The following is a 21,569-nucleotide window of genomic DNA, read 5'->3' on the forward strand; positions in this document are numbered from 1 at the left end:
ACTCTCCACAGGAAGGCTGCCGTAGCCTAGTGAAGGCTGCCGTAGCCTAGTGGTCAGGCGTGCGGGTACATAAGTACACGTGCCTTGAGTGACCGGGGTTCAAGCCCGTGACTACTGAATACGGTGCTGTTTCTTGTATTCTATCCTGTGAACTCCTCTGACCGTTTGGTTGTCCCGGAGTATAAGCAGAAAATTTATTTAATAAGGTCAGTCGCAATTGTTACACCAGTTCAAAGAGTCTTTTGCTATCGTATACAGCAATCTATTTTTTGTGCCATTTTATCTGAGCTGATATCTTTTTCGGAACTTCTGTCTTTAAATTAATTTAAAATTTGTTTATATTACATCTTATCTAGCAGTATTATGGCGACAAAATGTAAACAGACAGAATTAAGCCTGGAAATTAAACTAAAAATTATACAAGAGGCTGATAGGATGGAAAGAAGCAAAATGGACATTGCAAAGGAACACAACATCCCTTTACCTACTTTATCTACAATACTGAAAAACCGAAAAAGACTTGAAGTGCGTGACACTGGAGCAGCAATGAAAAACAGGAAACGAATTCGTGGTGCAAAACATGAGGAGCTTGAAACAAAACTTTTCGAGTGGTACCAACAAATGTGTGCATCTAATTTGCCAGTATCAGGTCTGATTTTGCAAGAAAAGGCAAATTATCTAGCTCGGCAACATGGGATTAGCGACTTCAAATGCAGCAGTGGCTGGCTCCAAAGATTTAAAGACTGGAATAACTTGGTTTCGCGAAATGTTTGTGGTGAGTCTGGATTAGACGAGACAGATTTAGTTTATAATTTGCTGTTCGAGGAGAGTCTTGTCGTGGTGGAAAATTAAGTAAACAAAGACTCACTGTTCTGTTATGCTGCAATTCAGATGGCAGTACAAAACTATGCCCACTTGTGATTGGTAAGTTTTCCAATCCAAGATGTTTTAAAGCAGTTAACCAACTTCCCTGTGTTTATGAGGCCAATAGAAGTGCTTGGCTTACGGTCAAAATTTTCCAGTCTTGGTTATCAAAATTGGACAGAAGAATGGCTTCAGAAAAAAGGAACATTTTGATGATTATAGACTGTTGTACAGCATATTCTGCCGAGACACTTAAGTTGACAAATATACAGCTGTTGTTTTTACCCCCCAATACCACCAGTTTAATGCAACCACTGGATCAAGGCATTATTTATAACCTCAAGAGAGCAAATAGAGCTCGTCTGATAGGGTACTTGATCTGCAACATAGAAGGAGGGAACAATTTGCAGCCAAATTGGAATGTCTTGGATGCTATTTGTAATCTTGTTATTGCTTGGGAAAGTATTACATCAAGTGTAATAAGAAACAGTGGCTTTGGAGAGAACATCATCGAAAAACATGGTCCAGCAGACGAATGTGATAGCAACAGTGAGGAATTTGAAGTTGCTACCACTGCAACGCCAACACCAGAACAGCTGCTGGGTACCAAACCAGTGACAGCGAAAGTGAAGAAGCACGCACACGGCCATCTAAAAAAGATGCCCAAAATGCATTGAACATAATAGAGAATGTGTTGGCCTGCAGTAATGTTAATAAAGAAACAACTATTGCATTTGACGTCTGTGCTGTAGTTAAAAATGCATATAGGACAAAAACCGTGCAAACACCATTGGATTCTTTAAATTAGATTAATTTATTAAAAAGTCAATGGTTTGTATGTCTCCTTTTATATTAAGATTGTTATTTTTTTTTAACTGTGATACTAAAATATTGTACAGTAGACTCTCGATTTTCTGGGATAGATGGTAAAAAACAAATCCCGGATAATCGATTTCCTGGTTAATCCAAAAGTCCCCGACATATGTAAGAGATACGGGACTTCTTACTTTGTCGAGTTTTATGTAACTCGGGAATGACTAATAACATATTGCTACTATATTTATTGACAAATCAGAATTCTGCACGATACTTGTTAATGTTTGGCCATTTTCATACATCCTTATTAGTTTAATTTTCTGATCCAAATCGATGGCCTTTCTTTTCTTGGTAGATTTACTAGTAGTGCTGTCACTTATTCTCTTAGTCGGCACCATGATAACGGTCAAAATGAAATTTTCTGAAAAGAAAATTTCATTTTGACCGTTTGAATGAATGAAATTTCAATTTCATTTCACAGGGTTAAGGAGGAGACACATTATTATCACCTCATGCGAACTCATATTTTACTAAAGCACATTTCTTGAGGTCACTGCATTTAAACAATTTGCACCTTCCGGGTTACTGGGCTTTTCTGTTCGTGCAACTAATTATAAATGGGTAGTAAACTTGATCTTATTGCAGTTGTGATTATACCGATAACTGGAATTATGTGGGTTTTTACGTTATTATGGTGAAATGTCTGCCCCCTTCACTGAAATCTTCAGTCATGCAAAAAAAAAAAAAAAAAAAAAGACCATAAATAAATTGTAAGAATCTTCTCTTCTTTCCTATTTTTTTGCTTGTTACTCTGAATCTCACTTGTGCAATCTGTGTGTGCCGTGATCGTCGTAATTGATTGCTTATTTTATTTTTGTTTGTTTTAAATTTTAGATCCTAAAAAAAAAAAAAAAAATTTGAGCGAAAAAAAATTTACATAAATCCGTAGTTGCGCAAGTCGGGACTTATTGAATCGAAAAATGTTCGGCAACCTACGTAAAAAATATGGCGATAGATAAAAAAACGAAAAAACTTACCACATACCACTCGCGTGTCCAATACGATGCGTTCCTTTATTTTTTGCGATGTTGATTTTAAGTCTAATAGCTTCCCTTTATTTTTTACGATGTTGCATATGGTTGCGTCACCAACATAATGGTTCTTTAGAGATTTAACGGATGCACCGTTTTCAAACTTGGGAATAATTTCAAGTTTTAGTTTAACTGAAAACGCAACTCTTTTGCATGGTAACCGGTAAAAATATCCCCCAGATAAAATGGATTGATTGTACAGTCGAATTTTGTGATTCGGTGAAGGTGAGAGCGTTTTCTTTCTGATTGATTTGTGTCGAGGGGGGGGAGGTTTTAGCTGAGGTAGGGTGGTTTTCCCCCTATCCAACTGTTTTAAAATCGGTAAACAAGTTCGTGATTTAAAAACATCGTCAAGTGGGGAGAAACACCCTAGGCATATCAATGTAGGAGGACAGTGAGTGAAGAAAGCAGTGAGTGGCACCTGTCAATCACTGATCTGGAGTTTTACCTACTTAAATAATATTATAATAATAAGAAAATTTTGCAATTTGGTGAAGGTGAGAGTGTTTTCTTTCTGATTGATTTGTGCTGTCGAGGAGGGGGAGTCTTAGCTGAGGTAAGGTGTTTTCCCCCTATTCAGCTGTTTTAAAATCAGTAATCGAGTTACACACAAAATCATACAATTTATAATCAAACGTTTACGTATCTTAACAAGAAAATGGGATATTTTTTCTGGGATTCCTTTTGCGTTTACCCACCATTTTCATGATTTCTAAACAAAAAAAAATTACTATAAAAAAATTCTGACATCCCTGACATAAAAAACGAAACAAAATTTGTCTTTTTGAGCTGCAACGGAACACAACAATCGCTGCGATGCACTAAAACAAACTAAACATTTGGTTTTTTTTTTTTCTTTTTCGAGTTGTGGGTGTGAAGACAGTGGGGGTTGCAAGATAATAGTACACTAATCTCCCAATGACGACTTATAATGCCGCTTGTCGCTTATTTATGACTTGCAAAATATCTGTTTATAAATATTCTAGTTATTACTTGAATTTTTTGATTTCTGGTTGATTTTTTTTTAATTTGGAGTCTTGAAGTGTCCCGGTTAATCGAGAGTCTGCTGTATATATCAAAGTATATACTAGTAAATTAATAAGAGGAGTTTACCTCAATATAGTAAGTAGAACACTTCCGTATGATACCCTCCAGAAATTAAAACGGAAAAAACGAAAAAAATCAACAATTTACCGGTACATTAAAGTAAAATATAAATAATTAAATAATCAAATTAACACAATTCAAAATCAATTTAAAACAATTAAAATTCAAATTAACGCAATTAAAAGAATCTAACGAAAATATTCAAAACGATTTTCCTTCCTTTAATATTATTTTTATTATTATCAACGTAGAACATATTGAGTATTACAGCTCTGATTCATACTATAGGAAGGAAAATCGTTTTGAATATTTTTGTTAAGGAAGGAAAATCGTTTTGAATATTTTCGTTAGAAGGAAGGAAAATCGTTTTGAATATTTTCGTTAGATTCTTTTAATTGCGTTAATTTGAATTTTAATTGTTTTAAATTGATTTTGAATTGTGTTAATTTGATTATTTAATTATTTATATTTTACTTTAATGTACCGGTAAATTGTCGATTTTTTCGTTTTTTCCGTTTTAATTTCTGGAGGGTATCATACGGAAGTGTTCTACGTACTATATTGAGGTAAACTCCTCTTATTAATTTACTAATATTATTATCAACGTAGAACATATTGAGTATTACAGCTCTGATTCATACTATCAAAGTATATACTGTACAATATTTTAATTTCCGTTAGTATTGCTTTTCTCTTAGTTTATCTTACAAATAAAATAAAATCTTTAAAAAAAATGTTATTCCCATTACTGTATTGTTAGACGTTTTTATTTTATTTTATTTTTATTAATTTATTTTTGATATTATATATTATTATTCTTAGATATACGGTATGTACAAAAAAAAAAAAAAAAACAGTAAAATTTTGACAAAAATGTCAAAACTTTCATTTTGAAATTTTTGGGGGACCTCGTTACTACAAACCTCTTTATTACAAAATGTGAAAATTTAGGTCCCTTGAACTTTGTATTAACAAGATTCCACTATATAGCAGAATAAAGTTGAATTCAACATGCAGAGATGCATCAGACGTTGCAATATAGTACATCCGCAGCATAATAATAATTTTCCCTTGTGGTGTTTTCTGGGCAGCTCATAATACAGAGAATACAAGATTTTGTATCATTTCTGGTATACGGAAGAGATGCTCAATGTATCCTTTGCTGCACTCTTGTTTGATTTAAAACAGTAGAATTACACTAAAAATAGAGATTTTGTTGGTATGCCCAAAATTTGAAATGATTCCTTAACCAGAAATTTGCAGGTACAAGCCTGAAAGGCTGTAGCACATATCAGCTACATATAAGTCTTTCAAGGTAGATGTCTGGGATGCCTACTAATTAAATGCTCATCTAAAATTTGTCAACAACAACTGAATGACTGTTGCCAATCTCCTGCTTCTGAACCAAAGCATAAGTATTTCAGCTTGTTCAAATGTTTTGACTACACAGTAAAGTGAAAAAAAAAAATGGGTTTAAAGATACTTTTCATCTGGTTAATTGATCTTTGACCTCAAACTTCATGACACAACACTTGACCACTGGACAACGATCTTACTTTCGTATATAAAAGAAGTATTTCATCCCACTTCATTACAAAGCATTGTGAAAAGTCAGCTATTTAAGCTTCTACTATTTTTATAAAGTTGATCACACTTATCACATCTTTCAAAACTTCGTGCAAATTAGTTTTAATTTCCTTTGCTACTAATGTTTCCCTATGTACTGTACTGTACAATGCAATGATTCAAAACTATATTTGGAGCAATTTCCTTTACTTTGCCTTTTAAAACTATTTTATCCTGTTAATGCAGCTGCACCATCAGTACAAATCGCATAGCAGTTGTTCCACGTTAGAGTATTTGTTTGAAAGAAAATATTTATATCATCAAAAATCTTCTTGCTCATTGTTCTTCCTTCAAAAGCTTTGCAGGGTTTTAAATATCTGTGAATTCATTTAATTGTATTGCAAAAATTGCACTTTCTCTCAATTGATTTAATAAACTGAATTTTATGTTGTCCACGATAACTGTAATATGCTGCGAGACTGTCTCTAGATAGAGGAATGGTATTTAAATCGTTGCTGTACTTTTCTCCATGCATAATTGAAATCATTTTTATAGCAGCAGAGAGAACAAGAGATTTGGCAATAGTATGTGATTTCAAAATTTTTCCTATTAAATACAAAACTTCTAACAATGTCTTTAAAGCTGTACAACTGCCGTATGTTTCTTCATGAATGATTTCAGACCTTCTATGGTGTTGGCATGTCTTCTGAAAAGGATTCAGTATTTTTCATTAGCTCTGGATGCTTCGTATGTGTTGTTTTCATTTAATAAGTTTCATGCTTTTGTTAGCCAGTTTTTCGTAACATATTATGCACAAAGGATGTTGCTCATCATCAGTAACGTAACTAGAAAACGTAGGCCTCAATGCAAAGTTTAATGTGGGCCCCCTGTAAAATAGGTGCAATAGTAATACTATACTGAATAATAATGACCTCCAATAAATGGGCTCCTATTTGACTTTGGTTTCCGCAGTCACAAATCTTTAAAAATTGCCCTGTTATGTTATTTGGTTTTTAGGAGCATTAGCAACTAAGGCCATATTGCTCTGGGAAATGCGGTGGTCATTCCCTGATCTTTCCGCATCCTCCGTATTTGGTGGTAACGGGCTCGAACCCTGGTCTAATCAAGAAGTGTGTGCTACGCACTGCTGCTCCTTCCCACCTGGCTATGGAGGTGCCAGCTAAAAATTGCCCTGGAAGCAGCAGCTATGTTAATATCATTTCACCTCTATTCACTGCAGTTTCGCTTGTGCTGGGCAGCTAGCTAACAGTAAACATGCTTTGTGTGAAAAAAATTACTGTTCATAGACATAGTAAATTTTACCATAAACATAACTAAAAAACTTATATTTTTACATTTTTTTTCTGTTTCGGGCAGTAGGCCCCATTTCGGTCGTGGGTCCCAATGCACGGCATTGGCATAGTTACGCCACTGCTCATCATAAACAACATTGTAAGTAAAGCCGTACTTCATAAATTCTTCTTGATATTTTCTATTCTTTTTCATTCCTTTTCATTTGAAATACGATGGCTCTCTATTAGAAATTGTTGGTTGCACTACATTTGAAATAACGTTAGTGTCCAAATTTTCACACAATACATTTCTTACCCTTTCAGCTTCTTAAGTATTTGTATCAACATTACTGTCGTCATTCCTGGACTATTTTGTTCTGATTACCCAATTATCCATGGTAAAATATATAAAAATATATTTTTTCCTTCTTAAAAACAACAATAATATAAAAAGTAGCAGAAGAATGAAAAACACATCCAATTTGATGTGAAAGCACCAAATTACGAAGCAGTATAAAGCGTGCGTGCAACAGGCTTGCTATTTATTGGCCTTTAAGCAATTTCAGAAATTTTTGCTGTAGGAAGTACGAATTAAGAGCTAAATGGATTATGGTTCAGCAATTGAGTAGTACTGAGAAGTCACACTAGTCAGCTGCTTTCTGTGTGTCCATAGCTAGTGAGAAAATTAAGACATATTACCCACAAGGACAATCAGTAAGAAGCCACCTGCATCACATGTGAAACCACCCTAAAAAATAAAGTGGCAATAGGGTCCATTCGTATCTCAGACATCATTCGAATAGTAATGTCTCTACACACACACAGTATTGAAAAAGTAATTTTAACATTAGGCTTTTTTGCTTTTACGTACACAATAACTAATTTTATTTTAAAATTGCCACGATCCCCCTAATTTATCCCACAAACCCTCTGGGGGTCATGCCCCATAGTTTGCACACCAGTGGTATATGCAAACTAGACTGTATCAGGAGAGACATACCATATACTGTGTCTGTATATTTAATTCCATAGTTGATTCTAATTTCTCAGACTTTGCAGGGAAGCAGGAAAAAGTCATGTTACCTGTGGACTAGCTGAATCCCATCATGGGGACTCTCTGATGATGGCTACTTACAAGAGGATAATGTGCCATATTATTGGGCTTTCAGCATGCAGTAGTGGTTAAGTAGAATCTATCATCCTAGCACTGGTTGACCAGTTGCTTAAAGCAGTAGGATGTTTTGAAGTTGAGTGTCTTAAGGTTTTAAATTATTAATGTAACATATGTAAGAGTGTAAGATAACACCATAGGTTATAGAGGTATTTTGGCAACATAAAATTAGAAAATCTGAATTGCCACTACAAGGAATATAGCTGTAGGTTTAAAGTTTACTCTTGGCCTAATCTCTAATCTATTAAACAAATAGTAATGAGAGCAGAGGCAGTCATGAAGAGAATACTCAAGTAATAAGCAGATGAGGCTGATGCTACTGTTGTTGGTTTCTGCAATTATCACCCAAGGCCAACTAACGTGGCCATGGCATTAATCCATGGCATTAATCCATTAATCCTGTCTTGATAGGATTTGAAATGGACCTTTTTCAAATGGTGTGGAAGGAAAGCAGTTGAAAGCACTGATCTGCTAGCTCTAAGGGTTTGAGACTTGTATAGTAATTATACTGAATGTACATTTAGTTATCATCACCCCCAATTTGGATTAAAAAATTAGGAAAACAAAACCTGACACTGTGCAAGTGTCAGGTTTTGTTTTACAATTACAATTACCAATTGGTAATTGTTTTACCAATTACCACAGAATTACCAATTCCTGATCAACAGGAATTGGTAATTCTGGCTGCTTTACAAAGCATGACAGAAGGTTTTGTGAATCAGGAGCAATATCAAGGTAGAGTATTGTATTTCTTTTGTATTCACCCAGAAGTAGTTGCAATTTTTTTTTTGTTCAATACCTTGAAATCTCTATAACAACAACACAAATTTTGGTTTTGATCTGACAATTTTTTTTTTTTTTTTTTGGAGGAATTAATAAAGTGAAGTGTCACAATGGATAAAGTGGAACACAGATCACTGATTTTTTTCCTCTTTCTGCAAGGAAAAGCACCGATGGAGAAGACTGCCCAGGTTACAGTACTGTTGTTGCACATTGGTATAAGCAATTCAAATGTGGATCTGGGAAGGTCACCGTACCAGCATCAAAAGAACTAGCTGCAGAGCTCCAAATTAGAGTGGGGTCTGGGGAGAACATCATCCATCAACAGTTGCATATGAGTAAAGTCTCTGTTAGATGGGTTCCCAGACTTCCAACCCCTTACCAGAAGAAGAAAAGGGCACAATGTGCACATGAAATGTTGATGTGTCAGGAAAAGTAAAGAGGAGTTTTTTTTCACAGCAAGTCATCATCGATGAAACTTGAATCCATCATTGTGATCCCTAAACTAAGCAAATGTGAAAACAATGGAAGCAAGCAGAATTACCCTTCCCACAAAAAAAAAAAAAAAAAAAAGCAAAGGTGATGCTGTCAGTTTTTTTGGATCAGCATGGTGCAATATTAACAGATTATCTTCAAAAGGGCTGTACTGTGACAGCAAAGTATTATTCCAACCTCCCCATAAAACTACATGCTGCTATAAAATAAAAAAGACAGGGAAAGCTGTCAAAAGGTGTGCACCTACTTCATGATAATGCCCCTGCATGTCTCACATGCTACTGTGAGGTGTGCCCATGAATGTCGATTTGAAATATTACTGCATCCTGCTTATTCCCCTGACCTTGCAACCCTCGGATTTCTTCCTCTTTTCTGCTGATGGTGAGATGATTTCTGCTGCTGAGTTGTGATTTGATAGTCAGAGGACTTCAACAAAACTGGCCTGTGGAAGTGTATTGAGAGGTGGCAAAGTGTCATTCTGTCTGGTGACCATGTTGAAAAAGTGTAATACACAGTGTTTGTTTCAACCTTCTATTGCAACTACTTCTGGGTGAATACAAATCTTTTTTGAACTCCTGTCCCTTTGTACAGTAACTTAAAAGGATGTTAATAAAACAACTTCAGTTAGCAATGATAGGGTTAAAATATCTCTCAATGGTAGAAAAAAAAAGACGTTTTGTTGCTCTTAACTCTTTTAATTTGGATGAATTTACAATTGGGATTTTTAATAGGCATACAATTCAAGTAATTTTTCTTGCCCTTCTAATGTGGTCTATTTAATAATTTAGTTACATAATTAGCACATCAATAAAATTCTTCACTATCTCACAGCCACAAAACTTACATGGCACAATGTTGTGATAACCTTGTACTCTGCATCACTAGAGTAGGAGGCAGCCACAAAACTGTCGCATGTAAGTTAACTGATTTCTAATTATGTAAATAATTTATGGGTTACTGAAGAGTCTTAAGGCTATTTTACCAGGATGAGACTTCTGCATCTCCTAAAGGTAGATTTATAGAGAACTGAGTTGTATTCAGACTCATTATTCATTCCTTATATTCTAGTGGTGTAACTTGTTAGCAGAAAGACAGACATATGGTTACTAAGTGAACAAAGATAGGCTGCTGATATGGGATTTAAGCTGACCAGACTGGATAAATTATAGGTTTAAACACGTTAAACACACTACTGGAACAACCAGAATTCAGATGATATGATATAAAAATAGCAGGCCTCCTGGAAACCAAGAGAATGAATATGAGAGAGAAGTTATATTTAAGATATAACTTCAGCTTTTAGAACTAATTTGGAAGAAAGCTGAGTGGGAAGCACTATACAGCAGTTAGGTGGATAAAATTAAAATGGAAAGTTGAGTGATGAATAAAAGAAATGATAAAAAAAAATTAGAATCTTCAGAAATGAGCATTTTATGAAAAATAAATGGAACTAACAGATGGAAGCAAGAGCAAACTTATATTAAAGGTAAATTAAGCACATTTAATATGTTATGGGTATATAGAATACATGAAAGAAGGGAGTTAACAGGTAGTCAATGCAAAAATGAAAAGCAATAGGCCAAGAAACAGAGCAAGAGGAATGTGGATTGATGGTATCAAGAAAATGTTGGAAAAAAAAAAAAAAAATGAGGGCACAATCTCTAGGGATAATGATCTAATAGGAACTAGGATGGCAAGGAGGTAAATAGTGAATGGGTAAGGTTGATAATTCATATCTGATAATTTATACTATTTATACATACTGCACCCAATGATATTCTGATCAGATGATGATGATACATCATTTTATTAACAAGGTCACTAAAGAGCATGAAAAACTGCCTGAAACACATGGCTCTTAATTAAAAATTCTATTCTAATTGTGAGTTCATCCAAATTAAATGAGCTCTATCCAGCAAAGTGTCCATCTATTAATGAGTAACTAACACTTATAATACCTTTCAATGGCACACTGATAATAATATTAGGTAACTAATACAACATAATATAACAAACAAATGATTTAATATATATTTATATATAATTTATTATATTTTATATTATTTATTATATATATAAATCAATATATATAACATAATCGAAAAGTCAGAAAATCCAAACTTTTATAACAGATAAGATATACGCTGTTTTGTAAAGGGAGAAATGTAGCTAAAAATTTATAAGAGATAGCCAAAGTAGGTATTGAAAATACCTCCTGCCAAAATCAATATACATTTACTTGACAACATGTATTATTAGAAACAACATGCAAATGTCTCACTAGGAATACTTTCAATATGGTTGGTAATTTTCCATTTGTCTGAAAGTGATTGTGAATTGTTTTCAAAAGCATATTCCTTGAAATAACTTCACAGGAAATAACCTGTCCAACTCAGATCAGGAGAATATGGTGGTCATAAACTTCTGAGATAATCTCAAAAGAGAAATTTAAGACAATGTACAGGTATCTTGTGAATTATTGCTGATCCAGATCCTTTTGTTTCTGCAGTTAATGTAATCTGAGAAAAAAAGCCAAGCTTCAGTGTAAAATGTACAATCCAACACCTTCAAGCTGCCTTGAATTGTGCAGATTAAATCATTTGACAAAAAGCAAATCACTTACCTTTATATGCTTCTTTCAACAAATGGATAGTATTGATCGAACAGGTGGTGAAGTTTTAATATTGTATGGCTCTCTGGCAAGTTCCATATGATACTCCAGAATGGCAGTGCAGGTGATGCAGTGATTTCTGAATGCTTCGAAATAGTTATTATTGACACCTTGAATATGTCTGGAGCCAAGAAAATTGGTCTTCCACATCAAGTTGTTCCTGTTGCATGACATCACAGTTTCCCATATCAATTTATGAATGACTTCATGAATTCATCGTCTTTAAATAGTCAGAGAAGCAACTGTTGATGAGAAAAAAACACTACCAAGTGGTAAATGGCATTTTAAATTACTGTTTGTTGATGATGTTGAATCAGCTAGATACATTTTAACATCTCTTATGAAAGTTGTAGACTACATTTCTCATCTTCATAAAATATTTGTAAATTTCCTTTTGGACTACTTTGTATCAATCAAATTATTTAGCTAATTAGTACAGATGATTTTTATCACAGTAAGAAACTGCTAACTTTAAAGTTAGCAGTTTCTTACTGTGATAAATTGATTGATTTTTTTAAATTGATTTACTATAATAGCAAAGTGAACAAAATGGAGGAGTAAGGTAATATATTAGAAATTATTAGTATTTTCTAAAGTGAACTAATAAGTTCTAAAAGTATACATGTCAAATAAATAGATTTTAGGATCCAGGAACATATAAAACCCAGAAACACTGGATCCACTTCATTGATTCATTTCAAATTGTGATTTAGTTTTGTTTAAAGTTATTTAAAGTTGATATTAGTAATTGAATTTAAATTTTTTATACAAATCACAAGACTTTATGTTATAGGTAAGTTTAAGATCCTTTTATTTGCACAAAATGTATTTTAATTTCATCTCAGAACTTCATCCTGAGATGCAATTATAATAAAGAATGCAAAATTAAATTATAATAAAGAATGCAAAATTTAAATTGCACTGTGTCCAAAGAGAAAACCTGATTACTAAAATAAATATATATATAGAAAAGAATAACAATAAAGTGAAAATAAGAAGGTAGAAAAATGGAAATAAGAAGAGAGAAAAATGGGGAAGTAATTAGACCCTTGACACCTCATAAGAAGCTGATTTTGTAAGTTGTGTGGCAACATTCTTATTTTGTCAATTTTGTAATTATTTTATCGATTTTGTGATTATTTTTTATTATGTATATTTTTTTTATCTTCTATCTCCCTTCCATCACTCTCTATCTCCCTCACTTTATATATATGTATATACAGGGTGATTCACTACCAGTGCGACAAACTTGCAGGAGGTGTAGGGGGCACAAAGACGAATCGAAATCACATAGCATTGCAGGGTCCGAAATGCCTTCATCATGCGGTAGAGGACGTTGAATGGGAGGTCGCGTGAACAGCGATCCTGCTGGAAGTCAGCATTTGCGAACCGGTTCCCGAGGCAGTAGGATGGACGAGTATTCAAACGTTGAACTGGCCGACATGCACCTTGCGTATGGAGCTGCGGACTGTAACGGGTGCACCACTTTGCGCTTGTACCAGGAACGTTTCCCACACAGGCGTGCTCCTCATCATACCATTTTCGCACATGTGCACAGAAGGTTACGTGAGACTGGTTGTTTCAAGAGAGGTACCATGAATCGAGAGCAAACGACGAGGATGCCAGACAATGAGAATGTCCTACGTCTTGCAGAAGGCAATCCGAGTACAAGTACTCAAGCGATAGGCCAACGATTGGTTATTTCCCAATCCACTGTATGGAGGATACTGTCAACAAACCAAAAAAGTCCGGAGGACTTTTGCTACTTGGTTTCTTCAACAGAAATGGTTCGCAAGTGCTGACTTCCAGGGGGATCGCTGTTCACGCGACCTCCCGCTCAATGTCCTCTACTGCATGATGAAGGCATTTCGGACCCTGCAATGCTATGTGATTCCGATTCGTCTTTGTGCCCCCTACACCTCCTGCAAGTTTGTCGCACTGGTAGTGAATCACCCTGTATACATTATGTCACAGCCTCTGTAGTTGAGTGGTGCATTAACACACATTCTTTGAGTAGACTGGGGTTCAAGCTCCTGACTCCTAAATATGGTTGATCTGCCAACCCCCACTGGAGCAGAATAGCAGATTATGGTCCATTCTCTCAACATGACTTGTCGAGGAGGCCTCCATCCTGCAGTGGATTGACAATGGCTGCAGATTTATTTATTTATTATATAGGCTACACTCAAAAGTATTAAGATACTAATACTTTTCTAAAAAAATTAATGCTCTTTGTAAAATTAAATGTAATTTTTAATTAAAATTAAAAATTAATGTGCAATGGGATAATCAGCTCCTTATCCCTGTAAGTTAAGTTCCTGTCTATCATCAACAAAACCGCATGAGCTGTCCTGGCAGCCTGTCTGTTCTGCTCAGAGAACTTTATATCTGACTGCACAATTATCCCCAGGTCATTTTCATTTTCCACTACTTGCTCAATTTTTCCTTCAAAGTAGTAATCAGCTGCAATCGAAGAGAGGCAAGTTGACTGTCTTGAGTTACATTTGAAGACCTTCCAAAGATGTTTTAATCAGGTTGAGAATCTGTAATAGTCAGGTATAGAATCAGTCAAACTCTGCAATAACTTTGTCGCTCCAAGCAACAAAGCCAATACAGTAGGTTAGAGAAAAATAATATTTCAACAGGTAGACATAGCTGCAAAAGTTCTGTGCTCTAAGGCTAACAGCTTCCACTCTAAACTGCAAGAAGCTGCCTTACAATTAGCCCCCCTCCAAATTTTACTGTTGGATGTTGTGATGTGCACTGATAAATAGCAGTGTCCTATGATGTATTTTGCTAACTAAGCTTCCACAGGTATCTGTGGCAGCTTAGTCAGCATGATTCATCATTATCATCTGTCACTTTTTTTGAAGAGATCTGGATTAGATTCCTATCAGTGACCAGAGGAATTTCTGAAGTCCTCTTCAATTGAGGCAGTAGTTTAGATGATCACAGGTTGAGGAAGTAAGGCTTTCCCCAATAGGTTTCTGAGTTTGGTCGACACAACACGCAAAGTAACCTGTGAACACACACTTTCACAAACCAATACACATAGTATGGACATGAATGACAAGCTCTGGTGCTGTTAAACTAAAAATTTTAATTTGGCAAACAGAGGTTCTCCAAATTCACCTCTGACTTGAACAGTGTGTGGTAGACTCTCACTCCACCCCCACCACCAGCAGAATCAAAGAATGCTGGGAAATGCTGATCATGTCCAAATAGGATTATGCCTGTGTGCATTTGGCATCCAATTACTTCTTGACTGGCATGCTACTACTGTTCTTTCAAAACTACAGTTGGCTTCAGAAGGTTCAAAAGGGTTGCGAGCAGTGATCAATGATTGTAGATGTTATCTGATGATCAAACCTCACTGAAACATCAAAGACCTTTATTGTGACCCACATATCAAATTATACTAATATCTGTGGAGCTCCATTGACAATTTTACAGTTGCTTCTGCTTTATAAAATATGGTATGCAAAGGGTAAACTATTGCGTATTACAAAACTACTCAATTTATGCTAAAGATTATTTTTGAAGAACATCAAAACTTGCCGAGATGATCTTGTCTCCTCTGTTGCTAGTGTTCTCAAAAGTTGTCAGATTTGTGAAATAAAATGCAAAAGGATAAAGAATAGGATACAATTAAATAGAATAAAGACAGATTTTCTCATGGAACTGCATCTTGTCAGAATCCACAAGGTGCCAGCATCTGAAAAATCCAAGGGACATTCAATAACCTCTAAATCTACCATTGGGATGTGTTGAAAGGTTTGGCCTTTTGTTATACAAACCACAGTCATGTAACATACTTATCCATTGGAGACTGAAGGCCAAAGTAGAGCTTTGAAGAACTTCACCTATAAATACCCCAAGAGAGCAATCTCTCAGTGGAAAATCATCAGACTGTGATAAAAACCATATCTCAACAACCAGGGCAATTTATGGAACAGAAATAAAATAAAAAAAAGTAAACAAATACATTGAGTGATCACTGAATTATGACCACCCATATGAAAATTGAATATGACCCATTGACCATGTGAGGTACGAGAGTGTGGAGTTAGTCGACTTACGTAGTATAGATAAGGTGTCAGTGGTTCAGTAAGTAGTAAAATTCCGAGCATGATGGGTAAAAGGAAGGATTTATCGGACTTTGATAAAGGATAGATTGTGAGAGCTCGATGAGCTGGTGCCTCGATTTCCCAAATGGTTGAACTGGTGGGGTGTTCGAGAGCTGCTGTTGTTAAAGTGTACCAGGACTGGCATCAAAATGGTCAAACAATGACCCAACGGCAAAACTACAAAGGTCAGCGAAAGGTTAATGTTAGAGGTGAGTGCTGGGTCAGACAACTCATACAGGCGAAAAGGCGCAGCACTGTTGAAGAGTTGACTACCCAATACAATATGGGCCAACCCGGAACAATATCTGGCATGACCATGCATCGCACACTTGCACGTATGGGCTATACCAGCAGACAACCCCTACGGCATCTTCTCCTAACCAAGGTTCATCAGAGTAAATGACTCACCGGGTGCAAAAAGTATGAAAGTTGGATGTTAGAAGGTGTGCTGGTCGGATGAGTCACGTTATTTACTCCACACTGTGGATGGTCATGTACGGATTTGGCGTCAACAACATGAGGCTCTTCATCCATCATGCAGGCCAGTGGAGGCGGTTGTATGGTGTGCAGCATGTTTCACTGGCAGGAACTCGGACCCCCCCCCCCCCGGTGCATGTGGAACAACGTGTTACTGGTCTCCACTATCGTCAACTGCTTGATGACTGTGTACACTCCGCTATGTTACACTTTTCCCTGAATGGTGATGGTGTCTTCCAAGATGACAATGCGCCGAGCCATTGGGCACTTGATGTGCAGGAATGGTTTGAGGAACACAGTTCTGACTTCCAGCATATCGATTGGCCTCTGAACACTCTTGATATCAATCCTATAGAGCACTTATGGGACACTATGGAAAGGCATATCAGGTGTCTGGATACACCAATCACCTGCATTGCTGGCCACATTACACACAGCTGGGTTGGCCATACCTCCCGAACGCTTCCGACATATTGTTGAATCAATGGCACATCAGATAGTTGCTGTACTGAGGGCAAAAGGAGGACCTACGAAGTATTAGGTAGGTGGTCATAATTCAGTGATCACTCAGTACATATCGTCATGCTTGTAATAAAACTCTTTAAGCCAGTATATTATATTCACCAGTTTGGCTAGAAAATTGGAACCAAAGCAAAGCTAGCATTATCATCATTCTTCCTTTGTCACTATTTGCCCTCCTCCTCCCTGATCCAATTTTTTAGCAACAAGCTGACAAATACATACAATACTAAGAGTTCAGTCTTTTATTACTGGCTTTGTTGTTATTATTATTTCATAAATTGTCCTGGCTGCCGAAATATAGTCATTCCAATAGTCTGATTAAGTTTCCATCAAGACAGTGGCATCTGGGAGTGGGGGGGGTAGAGGGTAGGAAAGGTGTTTATTAGTGAAGTTCTTCAAACACTTTCTTTGGTTCTTCAGTCTCAACCTGGTAAGTATTTCAAGTGACTATGTATAAGTATAGTGCGAAAGCATCAATAATACATAGCCAAATCTGAATTAACAGAATGTTAGCAAAACAGCATCGTTTTAAGTTATATCTCATATTGTGAATACCTTCACAACGAGTTGCCATGATATTGCACTACTTCGGATAAGTAACGCTTCACCTGAGGAGAAGACTAATGTTACTCATTCTCAGATGGATACCACCACCCAGACGGCACCGTTTCAGGGCTATTTGGCCCTTCTTCGGTGGGTGGGTAGGTACCCGAGTGATGCAATGTTGGCAAAACAGTTACAAAGTATAACTCCACAATATGAGAGATGCCTGATAGTGTATGATGCGTTTAGACTATAAAGTGTTTAGGGCTGAAGCCTCAAGCTATGGAAAAGTCTAGACTATGTATAAGTATAGTGCAAAAGCATCAATAATACATAGCCAAATCTGAATTAACAGAATGTTAGCAAAACGGCACCGTTTTAAGTTATATCGCATATTGTGAATACCTTCACAATGAGTTGCCATGATATTCCACTACTCGAAGTAGTGCAATATAAGTAACGCTTCACCTGAGGAGAATACTAAGGTTACTTATTCTCAGATGGATACCACCACCCAGACAGCACCGTTTCAGGGCTATTTGGCCCTTCTTCGGTGGGTAAGTACCCGAGTGATGCAATGATGGCAAAAAATTACGAAGTATAACTCCACAATATGAGAGATGCCTGATGGTGTAACGGTGCCATCTGGGTGGTGGTATCCATCTGAGAATAAGTAACATTAGTCTCCTCCTCAGGTGAAACGTTACTTATTCAAAGTAGTGCAATATCATGGCAACTCGTTGTGAAGGTATTCACAATATGAGATATAACTTAAAATGAAGCTGTTTTGCTAACATTCTGTTAATTCAGATTTGGCGATGTATTATTGATTCTTTTGCACTATACTTATACATAGTCTAGACTTTTCCATAGCTTGAAGCTTCAGCCCTAAATGCTTTATAGTATTTCAAGTGATTATGATTATTGCAGGGCACAGGACCACAGTCTTTCAACTCAGCCCTATGGCAGATTTCAAAGTAACCGAAATGCTATGTCTTTTGGTTTTTTTAACTGCTGGTGCCTTGTAGTTTCCAATGAGATGAAGTCAATAATAGATGAAATCTTTCTTTTTTTTATATTTAACTGAAGCTATTCTTTTAATCTTTTGTATATTATTTCAAAATCCAGCAATTTTTGAAAGTATTACCTGCAGAGGAGACAAGAATGTCTCAGCAAGCTTTGGAGTGTTTCTAAAAATAATTTATTTCAGTGTAGTGTAAATTGGATATATTTTTTTTCTATTTTGCATATGGCCAGCTGATCCTACTTCTTGAACCCAGAGAAATATTTCTGTGGGATCAGAAGAGCTTGTTGCAGTCCCGTGATCATGCTGTAAACAAAATTCATTTTACATCCATAGTGTCTAAAAGATTATCTAGATAACATTTTATAATAATGAAATATTATCTTGATAATCATGAATATATTTAATAAGAGTTACCTAGGCTTCTAGAGTCTAGATTGATGCCCTGCATTAAAATATTTGCAGCCATTAATCCAGTGTTGAGAGCAAAAAAGAGCCTCCAAAGATTAAATGATTTGATATATCTACTTTGAAATTTTCCCATACAAAGAATTACAGTCTTAATATGAAAAATATATACAGTAAACCCCGCTATTCACGGTATCTGTATTCGCAGTTCCGCGTATTCACGGTCGCTGATTTAATATAAAATGAAACCTAAAAAAATGTGAATTTTAAAGCACTGTGAACATTTTCTGCCATAAAAAAACATGGCATGGCTAAAATTATCTTTCCCGGTCAAAACAGTGCCCAGTGGGTGTGGGGAGAGGGGTGACAAAATCGCGAGCATGGATGTTTCTCGCTAATCTTTGTTCAGTATGTGTTATGCACTTGTCATGAAGTTTCGTCGTTTGCTTTTAATTTATATGCTTATAAATTGAATAAGTTTATCAATTTATAAATTGATATGCTTACAAAAGTGATAAATCTACCGTTTTGCAGTGTAAAACAGACTTTTTCGAGCGTGTTAATGGAAGAAAGTGACTTTATTGTGGACAAGTCCTTTCTAATCTGTACAAAAATATGGCTACGAATAACAAGGGAAATGTGAAAAGATCAAAGAAGATGACGACATTAGTGAATAAAATCGAGTTATTAGACAAAATTTCTAATGGTGAAAGTGGCAAAACATTATAAAATCAACGAGTCATTATAAAATCAATATTATAAAATCAAAACATTATAAAAAAAGTCAAACATTATAAAATCAACACTATCCGCTGTAGTGTCCGTGAAAACACGCTAATTGCTTCAAAAATTTGCTCTGTAACTCGTGATGTTAAATTAGAAAAAATGGAAAGGCTTTAAATCTGTGGATAGAAGACCGAACTCAAAATAAAATTCCGTTAAGTTCACTCATCATTCGTGAAAAGGCAAAACACCTTTATCAACACTTTAGCGAAATTGGTGATAGCACTGGCGGGATAAGTTTTTTAGCTAGCAAAGGCATTGGTTTGAAAGATTTGTTTGAAATTTCTAATATTAAATATTACATTTAATATTAAATTGTTTCTTATTTTCATTTCAATGCCATATGCTTGCATTTCACTATGTACTGTCTATGTACATAGTCATATTATGAAAGTACATATAAATACATTCATAGACAAAATTTTAGACTAGTTTTTCTTATATATTTCATACTTTGGAACGGAACCCCTTTATTACTATGGGAGCCATAACTCAGTATTCGCGTTTTCGGTATTCGCGGCATTTCTCAGGAACGTAACCCCTACGAATAGTGGGGGTTTACTGTAATTATAAAAAGAAATATAAACATACTTTTCTCCATAGTAATCCTTCTAACAGGTTGATATGAACTTCCTGCACCAGCATAAGAAGAGGAATATGATTCAACACTCACAGATCCATCATCAGGAATATCTGGTTCAAAAGAACTGTGTCTTCCAGAGTGCATATCAGATGCACTATAAGGACTGTGATTTCCAAAACTACTAGAGCCAGGACTTGAAGGTGCCTGTGGACCCATACTGACAGGAGGGCAAAAATCGGTTGACATTGGTCTGGGTCGCTGGCCAATGCCAGCTGGTTGTTGTAACCCAAGAGACTGCTCCTCAGCTGAAAGAACTCCAACAATTGCTCTGACTACTGCCTCATCTACCTGGGACCAAGGCTTTGCTGGGGCATGCATACGTCTTAGGAAGAGGGCATGCCATTTCTGTCGAAGCTGAAGAGTCAACCGGGCTGCCTACAATAATAACACAAATTTCATAACACAGTATTCAAAATGTAATTATTTCTTTTTTTAAATATAGTAATTGAAATATTTTTCATATGAAGTTAATAAGAAACTGTAATAAAGAAACTGTATATGATGATTTGAATATTGTGCAATAATGATAAATTATAGGTCTAGGTTTTTGTTAACTGTACTATTCAAACTTAACCATTTGGAAAATATTAATTATCCATTTCCTAAATTCCAGTAAACATGGATTTCATTCCAAGTCCCTAACAGTGTAAAGAAAATTTTTGAAGATAGCTCATAAATAATACAAGGGTTTGTATTTGCTCTTGATATTACATTCTATATGCTTAGTGCATTCTTTAACCCTACTGCCTTTTCCAGGACAATTCATCCCAATAAGAAATTTTTTTGTGAATAAATACATGCTTTGTTCATAACTATAAGTGTTCCATGATTTTGTTGGATGTTAATTTCAAAGTGGCCAGTAAGAAGAATCAATGTAACATTAGATGGAATAAGATTAGAACAGGTGGACAGATACAGATTCAGTCAGTCCTGCTAATGCGCATTTTCACAACACAGATTTTCTCCAACGCGACTGATATATTAGGGAACTATGCAAGTATAACGTGATTCCATCTGCAAGTAACACCAGGTGTCCACCAAGCTGAATGTAGCAACCTGCGCAGCAATACATACAAGTTTACGAAGCTTAAAAAATGTTAAACGTCAAATGTGTGACAGCTATATTTCCCATTTATTGTAGTTGTATTGGTTGGAGACACACTGTTTTCATTCATGTATTCACAAGATA

The 21,569-nt window shown here is 35.7% G+C and overlaps 1 protein-coding gene across 2 annotated transcripts in view; it reads right to left on the reverse strand.

The window, feature by feature from the left end:
* The window catches only part of LOC150088812 (3'-5' RNA helicase YTHDC2-like), a 281,725-nt gene that overhangs the window by 28,301 nt on the left and 231,855 nt on the right, over nt 1–21,569 (reverse strand). For both annotated transcript variants that reach the window (XM_090369668.1, XM_090369667.1), the window contains exon 23: nt 20,329–20,755. In XM_090369668.1, the coding sequence (XP_090225794.1) occupies nt 20,329–20,755 (427 nt within the window). The remainder of the gene's footprint in view (nt 1–20,328; nt 20,756–21,569) is intronic.

Source organism: Mastigoproctus giganteus, chromosome 3 (assembly GCF_048544385.1).
Source record: "Mastigoproctus giganteus isolate SK-2022 chromosome 3, ASM4854438v1, whole genome shotgun sequence".
Classification (NCBI taxonomy): domain Eukaryota; kingdom Metazoa; phylum Arthropoda; class Arachnida; order Uropygi; family Thelyphonidae; genus Mastigoproctus; species Mastigoproctus giganteus.